Genomic DNA, 15,650 nt, shown 5'->3' with positions numbered 1-15,650 from the left:
GTCAGCAATGCCACAACAGACCCTATGATGCGAGTATGCTCCATGTAATCTTTCCTCTGTTACAGCTGTGTGTAATTTAAATGTGTTTGGCGCGAATTCTGCTGTTATAGTCTGCCTATATATACTAGCTCATTCCTCCCCTCATCACTCCCCGAAGAAGACCGTTTTAGCCGAAACGCGTTGGAGTGGGAGTCTGTGGAGTGGGACCCCTACCTTTTTCCATGACAGGAGGCTCTGGCTATTTGTAATTTGGCCTGTCACATCTACGCTTTATGGTGATGTATTTACATCTTTAACTTTTGGGCTCTCCCCCCCTCCTTCTTGTCTCTCACCCCCCTCCTGCTTTCTTGTCTCTCACCCGCTCTCCTGCTTTCTTATCTCTCCCCCCTCCTGCTTTCTTATCTCTCCCCCTCCTGCTTTCTTATTTCCCCCCTCCTGCTTTCTTATCTGCCCCCTCCTGCTTTCTTATCTCCCCCTCCTGCTTTTATATCTCCCCCCTCCTGCTTTCTTGTCTCTCCCTCCCACCCTCTTGTCTCTCTCCCCCCCCTCGCGCTCCCCTCGTCTCTCTCCCCCCCTCCTCATCTCTCTCCCCCCCACTCGTGCTCCCCTCACCTGTAGTTGTGTGCGCATGTGCTTGCCCGCAGCAACGGCGGAAGTGGAGGGACGGGACCGGAAGAGGGGAGGCCGCCATCTTGGGGGCAGCCAGAGGTGGCCGTTGGAAGTGTGGCAAGCGGGCCTGCGCCTCTCCTCGGCGGTACCCGCACCGCCCCGGAGGGAAGACGGCCGCCCCTCCAGAACCCGCGGCGGGTCGCCAGGCACCTCCCATCCGTGCCCGCGCCCGCTCATGTAGGGCACCGGAAGCAGAGGGGGCGGGACAGGAAGAGGGGAGGCCGCCATCTTGGTGGTGGCCAGAGGTGGCTGTCAGAGGCGCGGCCATCAGGCCCGTGCCTCTCGTCTCCTCGGAGGCACCCGCACCGCACAGGAGGGAAGACGGCTGCCGATCCAGAACCCGTGGCAAGTCGCCCGGCACATCCCGTCCGCGCCCGCCCGCGCCAACGCAGGGCGCCGGAAGCAGAGGGGGCGGGTCCGGCAGAAGAGGGGCGGCCGCCATTTTGGAGGTTGTTGATCCTGTCGGAGGCGCGGACAACGGGTCCGCGCCACTCATCGGAGGTTCCCGCTCAGCTCAGCAGGAAGAAGGAGGGAAGATGGCCGCCATTCGAAAATCCACGACGGATCGCCAGGTACGTCCATGACGACGCATCCCGGTGGCTCATCTGCGTTCTGGGCCTTCTAATCAGGGCAGCAGTGATGTCATCTCTAGGCGAGTCAGCGTCCCAGGGGTGTCTTGTTTGGCTATTGGGGTATGTTACAGGTATGGCTGACGTAGATTAGTCTTTATCTTTTAGCTTTGGTGTGGGGCAGCAACGGAACCAGCCCTTCTCCAGGAAGTCACCAGAGCCTCCCCCCCTACCCCCCTTGAGGAAGTACGTGGGGAGGACCCAGGGGACCCCGAAGACTGCTCAAGGCACAACCTGCGCAGAAAAGTATCACCATCCTCTGGTCTTCTTAAGGTATGTAGGGTGCCATTTTTTATCACAAGCAGAGCGAAGGGGAACAGCCAGCAATACTTTATACTGTTGTCCCACAGTGCTTTTGTGACCGGCCATAAATTCCTCCTCCTGGCCAACGTAGCTGGGGCTAAATCTTGGAATACTTGGAACTGGACCTCGTCGAATTCAGTATATTTTTGGTTCCTGGTCTTTTGGGATATGGTTTCCTTCATTTAAAAAAAATGGAAATGGAAAATAATGTCTCTGGGGGGGTCCCCTTGTTGGGGGCGGGAGTGGAGCGCCCTATGGCACCTATCCAGGTGTCTATCTGTTTCAGATCCGTCTGGGATTAGGTGTTGAACCCAGCGTGTGATGAAGTCCTCTGGGTCTTTTACAGCTTCCGGCATCCCCCTGATACGGAGGTTGTTTCTCCTGTCCCTGTTGTCGGAGTCTTCCAACTTGTCCCCTATCTCCCGCACCTGGGCCGACAGGGAAGCGACCTCCACTTTAGTTTGCTGCGGGGCTGATATAGTTTCATCAGATTTTACCTCCAGTGTGTCAGTCCGTTCTCCAAGGGCATCCAGGTCTTTGCGCAGGGCCCATAGTTCAGACTTGAAGAATGTCCTCATCTCCCCACATAATTCTTTTATGTCTTTAACCCTGGCCCACCCCTGGTCTCCTGCTCCTGAGGGTGGTCTGTTAGCCCCCGGTTCTGTGTCCTTGTCAGTCTCATCGTTGGGCATTTGGGGGGAGGTCTTTCCTTATTCCTGCTCTCCTTGCTTTTCCCGCCCGTCGCCATTGCTGCAGGAGACTTGCAAGGGGTTTTATGGAAGTAGCTTGCTACTGAAGTGACTTTCTGCCCCTTCTTGTTGTCAGCGGCATCCCCCGCTGTTCAGATACTTGAGGGTGTCTTTTTGTAAATTTTCGTGCCTAAAATGCTGATATTTAGTTAGTTGTTTGCACTGACGGGCTGGAGCTCAGCTAACAAGCATCCATGCACCACAGTTTCCAAGCTCCGCCTCCCCATTGGCAGACTTAATCCATAGGATTAACACAGCATGGGGTCCCTACAAACTGAATGGGACTGCAATGAACCCCTGCTGTGTTAATCCGATGGGCCATTAAGAATTTTACAGAAATGTTGAGGCATTTACTGTTAGATTGCCCCAGAATCTCCCAGGAATTTCTCAGGTAAGTGTTCTAATACTCGTGGCTGCATCAATAAGAATATTAATGAACTTTCTGTGTAAGGCATAGAACACATCGATAAAGGTACATTGAGAGGGGACAGACTTCTAAGACTCAGACAACAGGAGACCTACTGGAATTTTAAATTACAAACATCTTGTCCAGGAGGTCTCAATGAAGATCTCGACCTTTTGACCTTTCAGTAATTATCCATATGTAACGGGTATTCCCCCCCCCAATCGCAGATTTAGTGTAGTGAAGGAGAACATAGGAAGAAGGGGGGGTAAGATGGTCCGTGGTTCACAGCAACTTCAGCAGCCAACGCATGGATGTCTAAAAAAAACTTTATTGATCGCTAGCAGCAAACATCAGGCAACCACTCTAACATGTTTCGTCCAGGCTATGGACTTTTTCAAAGGAGAACATACAATGTTACTCGGGTGTGGTGCGTTACCTGTTGGCTCGCAGGAGGGCTGAGCTTCCGCCACAGGGAACCTGGGGCAATTATACTAGGGGTAACCACTTACTCAATTCAGCGCCTCCACCTGCGATGGCTCCCACCAGAGGGGGAGTGGTTCCTCGCAGGACAATCAATAATAACATACACAGTGAGGTATAATAACTAAGGACTTTACTAACATGCAAACAACATATATCACTACAATACAATAATATAACCTGTGTCCCTCTCTAGAGGAGACACCTACTGCGTCGGGCAGGACGCTTCCCCAACACCAGGTGATCCCACCCAGTGTCCCGAGAATCCCACCCAATGTCCCGCACTCTTGGAGAGAACGTGGGTGACTGCACAGTCACAGTTACACTAAGGGCCCGGTGGTGCACATATGATCAGATACCTGCCGAGCACTCCGGTACTCGGATCAGAAACTTCACAAAGGATCAGTCGGGCGATGCCTCCTTCTGATCCTCCAACCGAACTCCTTGTACGTGGACCGCTAGAGCGGTCCCACTCCGGAACAGTCTTTGTGGACCCCAATGTGGGTCCAACCGCTTCACGGAACAGCAACCTTCACTGTGTCCCTATCTTCCTAAGGGGCTGCACTATAGGCCGTCCCTACAGCACAGCAACCTGAAATGGCTTTGGGGGGAACTCCTAGGGGTCTACAGGGGTTAATAACCTGCCCCACTCCCCTAACTCTTCCCAGCCTGACTGTTACTAAACTAATCCCAGCGCCTGCAGCAACAAGCTGTGACCCACTGGATGGGTGTAGACAATGTGCTACACAACAAGGTGCCTGCCTGTCAGCCCTCACAGCACTGACAGCCGTGACTCTGACAAGCCAGCACTACACTAAGGGCAGCGTCCCTATCTTGGGCCTCCCTCAGCACTTACCCACTAAACTAGTGGGGAGTTGGGGCCTACCTGGGGTGTGGGTACCAATATGGTTGCAGGAGCTGCACTTGCTCCCCGCACCCTTCCTTCCCTCACAGCTCCCTGACTCCAACTCACTTAACTGATCACTATCAGCGCATGCAGCAACACCCTGCAACTTAACACTAAGTCCGCTGCTGCCTTTCTTCCCTTCTGTTCCCCAGCTCCCACTAATGCAAGTGACAGGGTCCCTAACCTGAGGGCTGTCCCTGGCAACACTCACTTTACTGGGGAGCTGAGCTATCTCGGGCCCTGGGGGTACTGGCCTAGTACAGGGAGTCCTCCTACCTCCCTACCTCCCTACCTCCCTACCTCCTTCCCTGGGCTGCTCCGGTCTCTGACTGACTAGCGTGCTGCAACTGACAAAAACCCTGTCTGCACACAACATTGTTGCAACTCTGCAGCATGAGAATCTGCCAGCTCTATTGGCTTCAATGCTGCCTGTGACAAGGGTGAAAGTGCAGTCCCCAGAGGCTGCTGGGAATTGTAGTCCTTGGCAAAGCTCTTTTCTATGGGGACCGCGTGCGCGATCTTTCTTGCGCATGGGCGAAGCTCGCGCCATAACCAAGAGGGCGGGGCCCGCCGGGAGAAGTCGCCGTCCCCATCCTCCACTGCCACAGGGGTAAGGCAGGGGGCAAAGGAAGATCAGGGGAACCGGGGGTGACCCCCTTACACATATTTATGCATCAATTCCTATCCATCATTTGTTTCTTTACTTCCTTCCTCCCCCTTTTCCCGCCCTCTGCCTCCCCTTCCTCTCCCCCCCCCCTTTTTGTTTTTTTCACAAACACTTCATACAAATATTATATCATATTTATTTTTAAACAATTGTCAATAATAGATGAATTAACTGTGGGATTTATAGACACATTTGATTGCAAAAATACTGACATAGATGAAGAATGGATTGACAACAAAACCCTTATGGATCTCCAGTTCGTGCTGAATGACAATACGAGAGTAGAGTCCATTCTTAGACCTTAAGGGATGAGATTACACTGTCTGACCTGAGCTGTCTATATTTGGATAGCGATTGTGCTAAAGGGATTACACAAACAGAGTTGAAGTCCAAATCCTTTTTTTACCCATATGAGGCGAAAGGGCTATATATAGAGCTGGTAAGCAGGTTGAACAGGAATTTTTAAAAGATTATGTAATAATACCCATTACTATACCACTAATGATAATCTCAATGTCAAAGAAAGAATGAGAATGGAGACATTATAATTAATTCGACACGTGGATAAGGGAGGAGGCATGCTACTCCAAAACTGTGCTGACTATCTTAAAGAAGCGCATTGCTTGTTAAATGATGAGAATTCATATGAGCAGTTGGATAAGGATCCTACTATGGAATATCTTTGTTTATTAAGGGATCATTTAATACAATCCCAAACAAAAGGGATATTATCGGCCAGGGAATTTCAGTAGATTTATACTACAGCTCTGCGTATACCGATTATATATCACATCCCAAAGATACATAAAATGTTGATCGATCCACCTGGCTGTCCCATTGTGTCTGGAATTGGTTCTGTCACATCTAATTTATATGAATAAGTTAATACTTTTCTACCACTACTCACAGCAGCACTACCATCATTTTTGAGAGATAGTATGGACATAGTATTATTATTCACTCAAAATTATGATTAAGCAGAAGAGAGCAATGCTGGATCTATACCATGCAATCCAGACATCCCCAACGCTTAAATGATTATATTGAACTGATGATCCCTTTCCTTGGAGATTGAAGTGAGTGCAAATTTATAAATGTGATAACAGCCATGATTTTTTAAGTCTTTTTTTAAGTCTTTTTAAATCTTTTATAAATGTTTAAAGTTTTAATATATTATTAACTTATTTTATACATTGAATAGTTAGGATATTTTATCTTAAGATGATCAAGTTTTATCTTTTAACATTTTTATTATAAAGTATTTTGTTTTAAGTGTAGCCAGGTCCCCTCTGGCTCCCCGGACCTTCGGTTTCCCCTCCCTTACTTCCGATAGAGTGAGAGCAGCTACGGGGGCGTGCACATCGCCGGGGGCTCCCTGTGCCATTGTATGTAGGGTGCCGCCATGTTTTCAGTGTGCGCACATGTGCGGAGGCTTGCGCATGCGCATGCGCAGAAGCGATGCGGTGGCCATGATAGGGTTGGCGCGCAAAGTTGCTCGTGTACGGGGCGTTGCGCATGCACAGACACATCAGCGGCTGCCATTACATGTAGACCCTGAGCAGTGGAGTGTCAGGGGAGTATCGGCGGCCATTATAACATCGCGCAGGTGCAGCAGACATAGCTCACACGGCCCCAATGTTAAAGAGGGCCATGGGGGGCTACAGCCCCCAGAGTACTTAAGGGCAGACAGGCCACCTGATGCCAGGGAGCCAATAAGGCTTTCAGCTTCTCCTGCTGGAGAGATAAATTGTTGTGCACAGACCATGCGAGTCAGTAGAAGCTGGGACACAGAGAGGGGAGGGTGTGTTTGTGCAGGGAGGAAAGTAGCCTCCTGCACTAGGCCAGAAGTCTCCCCTTATGCCCCAGCTAGGCCCTTCTCACCCTCAGCTTGTGGCTGCTACTGGGACGCCCCCTATGATAGGGACAGGGTCCTGTAGAGCCAGCTTCAGTGAGGGTCACAGCCAGGAAGCGTGGAATTCCTGGCCTTGCTGTTGTGAAGGTGAATTATCCTCTGCTGTAGCAGAGGCAGAGACTGTCCAAAGGTGGATCACTCCAGGCGGGAGCCACCCACCGTTGAGGCAGAGGCATCTGGGATCATCCCCTGGAGTAAGGGATTCCAAGCAAGCATCTGCGTGCCCAGGTGTGGACACACCTGGCAGGTAACAGTCAAGTCACCAAGTACACCAACCTCATCTCCTGTTAGTGGGCACCGCTGTCTCACACTTGGGTGGAAGGGGGACTCTGGGGACACTTGGGACTTTGATATATGGTGTGGGTTACGGGCCCGTGAGGCCAGTGTTACAGGGTGACACTAAGGTTTCTGTTGATGTCATATTGCAATGGGATATGTTTGTGTTCTGTTGCATATACAGTAAACTGTTTTATATATATTCCGGTGTATGTGTTTACTGTGTATGAGGTCCCTTGTTAGGGGTCATTCTACCCTTCGAATCCTACACAGGTGGAGGCACTGTTTATGTAAGATTGTTCCAGAGGATACAGCCCAGGCTCTCACTGGCGGAGGTTCAGGCCTACTGTGAACCTGACAGGTAAAAGCATCACACACCTGGTAATACACATTGTTTCCCCTCACATGCACTCTATCTGCGATTGGGGGGGGGGGGGGGAACTGTGTTACAAAAGTTTTAAAAGGTTTGCCCAAATCTTGAACCTTGACTGAGTTTCATTCAGTACATACAGTTAGGTCCGGAAATAATTGGACACTGATACAAGTTTTGTTATTTCGGCTGTGTACCAAAATAAATTCAAGTTACAGTTAAATAATGAATGTGGGCATAAAGTGCAGTCTATCAGCTTTAAACTGAGGGTATTCACATCCAAATTAGAGGATGGGTTTAGGAATTACATCGCTTTAATAAGTAGCCCCCTCTTTTTCAAGGGACCAAAAGTAATTGAACAATTGACCCAAAAGCTGTTTCATGGACAGGTGTGGGCTATTCCTTCATTATTTCATCATCAATTAAGCAGGTAAAAGGTCTGCAGTTGATTTCAGGTGTGGCATTCACATTTGGAAGCTGTTGCTGTGAACCCACAACATGCAGTCAAAGGAGCTCTCAATGCAAGTGAAACAGGGCATCCTTGAGCTGCAAAAGAAAAAAGAAAATCCATCAGAAAGATAGCAGGAACATTATGAGTGGACAAATCAACAGTTTGGTGCATTCTGAGAAAAAAAGAACACACTGGTGAGCTCTGCAACACAAATAGGTCTGGACGTCCACGGAATACAACAGTGGTGGATGCTCATAGGATCATTTCCATGGTAAAGAAAACCCCCTTCACAACATCCAGCCAAGTGAAGAACACTCTCCAGGAGGTAGGCATATCATTATCCAAGTCTACCATAAAGCGAAGACTTCACGAGAGCAAATACAGAGAGTTCACCACAGGGTTCAAACCATTCATAAGCCTCAAGAATAGAAAGGCCAGATTAAACTTTGCCAAACAATATCTAAAAAAGCTAGCCCAGTTCTGGAACAGCTTTCTTTGGACAGATGAAACTAAGATCAACCTGTACCAGAATGATGAGAAGAAAAAGCACGGAGAAGGCTTGGAATGGCTCATGATCTGAAGCATACCACATCATCTGTAAAACATGGTGGAGGCAGTGTGATGGCATGGGCATGCATGGCTTACAATAGCACTGGACCACTAGTGTTTATTGATGATGTGACAGAAGACAGAAGCAGCCGGATGAATTCTGAAGTGTATAGGGATATATTATCTGCTCAGATTCAGCCAAATTCAGCAAAGTTGATTGGACGGCGCTTCACTTTACAGATAGACAATGACCCAAAACATACAGCGAAAGCAACCCAGGAGTTTTTTAAGGCAAATAAGGGGAATATTCTGCAATTGTCGAGTCAATCACCTGATCTCTACCCGATCGAGCATGCATTTCACTAGCTGAAGACAAAACTAAAGGCAGAAAGACCCACGAACAACAACAACTGAAGACAGCTGCAGTAAAGGCCCGGCAAAGCATCACAAAGGAGGAAACCAGGCGTTTGGTGATGTCCATGGTTACAGACTTCAAGCAATCATTGCCTGCAATGGATTCTTGACAAAGTATTAAATGAACATTTTATTTATGATTTTGTTAATTTGTCCAATTACATTTGAGCCCCTGAAATAAGGGGACTGTGTATGAAAATGGTTGCAATTCCTAAACGTTTCATATGATATTTTTGTTTAACCCCTTGAATTAAAGCTGAAAGTCTGCAATTCTATTTCATCTCGGTTGTTTAATTTCAAATCCATTGTGGTGGCGTACAGAGCCAAAATTATGAAAATTGTGTCAGTGTCCAATTATTTCCGGACCTAACTGTATGTATGGCAGCATGTTTTTATTAACTTTTATTAAGCATACACTGTTATGTTTTAGGATGTTACATTATTTGTCCTATGTTTTTTGATGTAGTTGTAGTTGCTTAAATGTGCCCTGTTTAATGCAGCATTATCCTGCAGGTTAGATTACAGTCATCTCTGCAGCTGCTGACAGGCTGATTAAGAAGGATTAGATTCACCTCTGAGTGCTGTAGTCTTGTGCAACAGATAGGGTATTTAAACTCCACGAGCAGTCTATCACGTGACCCCTGATGAAGCACTACATGAGAAAATAGTAGAGGTCCCGTGAGGGTGCATCGTTGACCTGTTGGAGTGAGAAAGAGACATACCTTGTGGGGCAGAGGTTCCTTGCGGCGCGTTTGTATAGTATTGGTCCGGACCACCTACATCTACTAACCCTTGCTGTGTGAACCAAGGCTTCCTGAGGCTGTCTCCCATTTTTGGGCAATTGTAAGTTAAACTCTTAATTTATTGTCATATTTGTTTGTTAATAGCACTGGAGTTCTGTGTCCTTTGGACATTTTAAGTTGAGTCCTATATGTTTCACATTATGTGTTTATGTGTGCAACCTCTGAGTTTGGGGTTGCTTTAAATAAAGACTATTTTTGTTTGCTCAGTGCGCTTTCTGCCTTTTCTTTTTTTGTTTTGTGAGCTTCCTACAAAGGAGCTCACTTTCTTTTAGGGGGTGTGGAGTTCCTCCGGCAGATGGCTGCAAGAGTTTTAACCCCATCAGTGCAACACTACTTTTAGGACAGCACCAGCGCGGAGCATTATCTGTTTATCTTTGTTCAACCAATCGATCTGAGGGTTATGGACCAGTAACCAGGGTAGACCCAGGATCACTGCTATGGAAGGAGTGTGAATGGCATTCAAAGTAATATCTTCCATTGGTTATCTGCTGACCTCAGTTGGAGAATTTGAGCCTCTAAAGAAATGAACGCGGGTTGGAGCGGTCTGCCATCAATAGCCTCCAAGGCAATGGGGTTCTTCTTGCGCACAAGAGGAATATTATAGTTCTCTGCAAAGCTCTGATCAATAAAGTTGCCACCGGATCCAGAATCAAGAAAGGCCAATGTGGAGACAGCAAATCCCTCTCCTGACAGGGAGATAGGAACAAGGATCCTTGCGGGATTAGAAGTGGCTATAGGGGATAACGAGATCGTTCCCAATGAGATTCCCCTAGACCACATGGGGACCTTGCATTTCCCGCCTTGCTGGGCAAGAGAGAGCGAAGTGTCCATGACCCCCACAATACAGACAAAGTCCTGCATCTATGCAGAGTTGCTTCTCTGAGCATGAGAGAGTAGTGACTCACAACTGCTTTGGTTCAGATAAGTCCATGACAGGTAGTTCGAACTGGCTCACCTGGCTGGGTCCACCTTGATGCAGATAGCAATGAGGTCTTCCAGGTTGGTGGGCCGGTCGTGAGTCGCAAGTTCATCTTTCAAGGTTTCAGACAGACCCTGCCAGAAGGCAGCAGGCAATGATTCGCCGTTCCTGGCCGTCTCTGCGGCAATGGTCCTAAACTTGAGTGCATAACGAGCGACTGGCCGATTACCCTGGGAAATATAGAATAAAGCAGAAGCTGCAGAAACCTTTCTACCCGGTGTATCGAACACACTGCGGAATTCCTTGGTGAAGGCTCCAATGCTTTGGGTGAGGTGGAATCTTCGCTCCCAGATAGGAGAAGCCCAGGCAAGTGCATCATCTGTGGGAAGGGAGATTATGTAGGCTACCTTGGAATGATAAGAAGTGAAGCGGGAAGGATTCATCTCAAATTGAATGAAGCATTGGTTAAGGAAACTCCGACACTCGTGAGGATCCCCGCTGTACCGATTGAGCGTGGGAATTCGGAGTTCGGAAAAATAAGAAAGCATGGCCCTGGTGCTAGTGCCCAACTGCGAGGGGTCCATGTGTGGCCCTTGTAGACAGAAGGACAGGGTCCTAAACTCCTCCTGAAGGGTTCTCAAGTGTTGGTCACTAGATTCTAATTTGTTTTCAAGACTAGACAGGACGTTGGCGTGCGTGCTCAGGACTCTTCCTACCTCAGCGGGGTCGAAGTTTGTTTGGCCGATCATACTGTAACGTGTAGCTCACCACAAATGAGGCGTGACCGCGGGGCTGAGGTAGGGATTGTATAGAACATCTACCACAACCGCGAGGGCGCGTCTAGAGTGTAGGGTGGTCTTGCAAGCCAGATCAGGGTTATAGAGGACAGCGTAAACGTGGTACTTGTTGGATCTAGGAGTGGAGAGTAGTGGAACATTGGGGTACGTAGCCGTGGTCAGGATTGGAGAGAGTAGAGTCGTCGTAAAGCCAAAGCCAGAGTCAGGACAGGAGAGAGCAGGATCATCATATTCCAAAGCCAGGGTCAGTGCAAGAGAGTATCACAGAATCCAAGGTCCAAGGCAGGGTCAGGAAGCAAGGATAAGGGGCAGGCAAGGCAGGGTACTGGATTACAGCGAGATGCAGCGTCAAAAACAAAGATTTTGGTTGGCAAGGAAAGGAAGTGCTGACAGGGTATATAAAGGGCCTCCTTCCAATGGGAGGCAACCAGGAAGTAGTGGCACCTTCACTGATAGGCTGCTGGATCGTGCAGTGCGACCTATTGTGCACCTGATTAGGAGTGGGGTGGGACCACTAGTGACTGCGCCCCGCACGTAACCCGCGCATCATGCTGGCAACCTGGCCACGCGCCACTCGTGCGCGTCACGGGATCCGTGTCAGTGCGAGGGCAGAGACCGGAGGCGGAACCCGATGAGAGATGGGAGTCCTGCACGTGACTGCTGTGCCGCGCACCCTTGTTGTCAGAGCGGGAGCGGAGTCAGGAGGCGGAGACCACAGGATGCCTGGGAGAGTGTGCACCGTGTATCTGTCACGCGTCATTGGTACTGGGACGGGAACGCGTCCTGGGGATGGGACCAGTGGGACGGATGGAGCCTGTGCGCTGCGTACTGCTGCGGCACAGTTTATTCGAGCATTTGCCCGTTCTGTGCCGCAGCAGTAGCCTGGCGCGCGCCCGAGTGTGACGGGCGCGCGCCGAAGCAGCGGAAGAGCGCCCTCCGATCGGGGCGCTCTCCCTACCGCTGCCGGGTCCGCCGGGTCCCCCGGAACCCCCTGCCGCTGTCCCGCGATCGCGGGACACCAGGGCTCCCTCGGGGAGCCCTGGACGCGCGTGCAGGGGGCGCAGGCTCCCGAAGACGCGTGACCGCGCGTCTATGACGCGCGGCACGCCGAGGGGCGGCCACTAGCAAGCCGGGAAATCTCCCGGCTTGCGGATCTGGCCGCACTGCGATAAAGTGTGTCGCCAGTGTATGCGAACAATCGCTGAAATGCCCTCTATGAGTGCCTCTTGATCCTGACGAACAGGTGAGGGTTAAGGGGACAGAACTGCCGGAATGGCGAATCCTCATAGAACTATACAAGACTTGAACACACTGTATATATGGTCTTTGATGTTTGACAACATTGGTTGTTGTAAGATACAGGGTTTTGAATACACCTAATAGAGGGTTAGACGGTAATTAATGTCCTGACAACACTGGTTATTTCGATTTAAATATTTATTGGTTGAATCATTTGGAAATCTGTTTAAAATCATGGTCTGTGTAGCATAGGACATACTTGAAAACGACAGGTAACTCTCAATGTATTACTTCCTGGTAAAATATTTTATAAATATAAATAAATATAAAATATAAATATATATTATGAGCACCTATTTCTAAATGCATTGGGGATATTGGAACTTTCTCTATAGATTAAATACTGCACTGATTTATACGTAGGAATTCATATACCTCAATGCAATGCAGATAATGATTTCTTCACTTGAACATGAGTAATGAGGTATTGTTTTATATCATATACTCTATTTGTGTTATTAACTTGTGTTATAATGCCAATTGAATATCGCATTTTATTTTGTTTTTATTTTTGATGTCTGTATTTCTTACCTGATGTAGAACAGGGTAGTGGTTAATTACTGGAAGAATGCCCACCTTTTTTAAGTTACTGGAGTGGTATAAATACACACCCTCCAGGATTAGTCACGCCACCCCCTGATGAAGTTTTAAATCAACACGAAACGCGTAGAGGTAGAGTTTGCTTTCAGTAATGCGTGACGCCTGAGACTGTGATGACTGACTCCGGCATCCTGCACTCCCCCACAGGGATGCCATGATCAGCTGCCTGTGACTGCAGTTGTTGCTGCTCTGACTATTCACCAGGACTTTGTCTCAGTTTGGACATTATTGTTTCCCCATCCCACTCCTGCCCCCCTTGTGTGTGGGACTATCCACTTGCTGCAGATTACATCTGTGACCTGACTGGGAGATCTGAATGTTTTTTATTGTAAGTTTTGTGACTTGTTATTTTTTACATAAAGTACCGCTTTCTTTAATTGAAATTGTCTCTCTTTTTATTTTAATTTTACTGAATAGACATTTATACAGAGTGTCTAAAACATTATAAAACATTTTTTAATAAAGTATATGTCTTGGTGGACCTTATACCTGTGAGGGAAATGTGTGTGGGATACTTGGGCTCTAAAACCAGGATTCAGGGGGACACTGGAGAGCCCGGTATAATTCCCCTCATGGACCCGCAAACAATAGGGGCAGCCGGGCTTCACCTTTATGTATGAAGGCCGGCTACCCCCACCGTCACACATATTATCCCAGCCCACCAAGGAGAGGAGCCAGGCAGGGGGCAGTGTGTGTCTCAGCTACATACTCTTACAAGGGATTTACATTAGTAAATATAAATTATTACTGTTAATAATGTTTATAATAGCCTTTACTGTAATTATGCGCTAACAATATACATAGACTTGTTATTGTTTACGGCAGGTTAAACTTGGTGGATGATATTAACTCACTTTTTCCATTTTTTTTAGGGTGCACAGATACATAATTGTTTTAATACATACCATTTTCATCTGTACACCTAGTGCAGTCCAATTCTGTGCATCAACAAAAGTAAAATAAATAATCATTTGACGCAAATGGTGCATACATTTCAGGTTAGTACATAGGGTCACACAAGCACAATCTAAAGTGATATTTTAATGTGCCAATTTTGCACCAAAAAGGCGTTTGCAATGCTTCGTACATGTGCCCAGAAAAGTTTAATTTAAAATTAAATGTCACTTGTTAATGTTGGTGATATGTAGATATCTTTAAAAAGAGTATACTGCTTTACTGTAGTAATAGACATCTTAAATGGTGTAATATAATCATCTGTTGGACATACAACAGGCAGTGTAATTATAGAAGTTTATTTTTATGCTCTTGAATGATGCTGGATAATAGCCTTATCTGCCTAGGTTCTTTATTCAGACTAAAGATTTGATGAAATGCTCCTATTATGATTTCGAAATGCAAGAAGAAAGAGCCTGTGTTATCCGATCCTTCCCTGTGTCTGACCCCTATTGTTGCAGCTTTTCATATCTCAATATTCAGCGTTAGTATAAAAGCTGATGGACGAGAGAAAGTAATGGAACCTGATTCCCAAACCACATACAAGAATGGGTAACAAACAAACTATTTTCACTGCTGAGCAGCTTGATACGTATCAGGTAAGTGCATAGAACTTACTGACTCGAAAAAGAAAATGAATAAGATAATTTATACTTTACTGTCCTATATAGTAAAGCTTTTACCTGGTAGAACAATGAGCAAGATCTCTTCACTTGGATTAGGAAACTTTTTATTAGAGAGAAAATAGCAAAATGATAACATTCAGTTAAATGTTATATTCACGTATAAGATGGTTCTTCAGCGTTCTTAATTAAAAAAAACAATTGCTGGAGTTTTGTTCAGCAAAATGGATATTTATTTAATATTGTAAGTTAATGTTCAAAGATCGGTCTCTCAAATCTGTGAGATTAAAAACATATTCCTTTTTCAGAAATACATATTCTATTGGGATTCAATAATCATACCATATAGGAAAATATAAAAGTAGATTGCGGCACTTTTTAGTATGCAGGTCAAAAAATATAACTTTTACTCATTTTAAATATAAAGTAATTCGGACTATACAGAATTGCATAATTATAAAATGTAGATACATTAGACAATATGTACGTAATAGAAATGTACTTAATCCAATCTGTATGATATTTATGTTTGTATTATATATAACTATATACTATATATATATATTTCTAACCTTCCTTCCCTAATTATTGTTACTATACTTTATAATACTTTATTTCTTTGTTATATTATTTTGTTGTTATATGCAGAATAGCACAGTATTTATACATTGTAATTACTCTGAATACAATTCTTTTTTAAAGATAACATTTTGGTCAATATGATCATGGCAATTATAATATTTTCAGTTCCACTTCCACCTATTTTTTATTACATAAAAAAATATTTTGCATCTACAGCATGTATCAGGTGTTTAATATAAATGCTGCTCTCTAGCACAAGTGATCTGTCTGCTTATAAGTAGAATAAGAAGA

At 46.5% G+C, this 15,650-nt stretch overlaps 1 protein-coding gene across 3 annotated transcripts in view; it reads left to right on the top strand.

The window, feature by feature from the left end:
* Positions 1-14,592: 14,592 nt before the first annotated feature.
* The window catches only part of LOC142502137 (calcium and integrin-binding family member 3-like), a 281,160-nt gene continuing 280,102 nt past the window's right edge, over positions 14,593-15,650 (top strand). For all 3 annotated transcript variants that reach the window (XM_075613004.1, XM_075613003.1, XM_075613005.1), the window contains exon 1: positions 14,593-14,753. In XM_075613004.1, the coding sequence (XP_075469119.1) occupies positions 14,703-14,753 (51 nt within the window). In that variant the 5' untranslated portion in view covers positions 14,593-14,702. The remainder of the gene's footprint in view (positions 14,754-15,650) is intronic.

Source organism: Ascaphus truei, chromosome 8, assembly GCF_040206685.1.
Source record: "Ascaphus truei isolate aAscTru1 chromosome 8, aAscTru1.hap1, whole genome shotgun sequence".
NCBI classification, from domain to species: Eukaryota; Metazoa; Chordata; class Amphibia; order Anura; family Ascaphidae; genus Ascaphus; species Ascaphus truei.
Note: the sequence above shows the minus strand (reverse complement) of the source record. Positions and strands in the feature narration are given on the sequence as shown.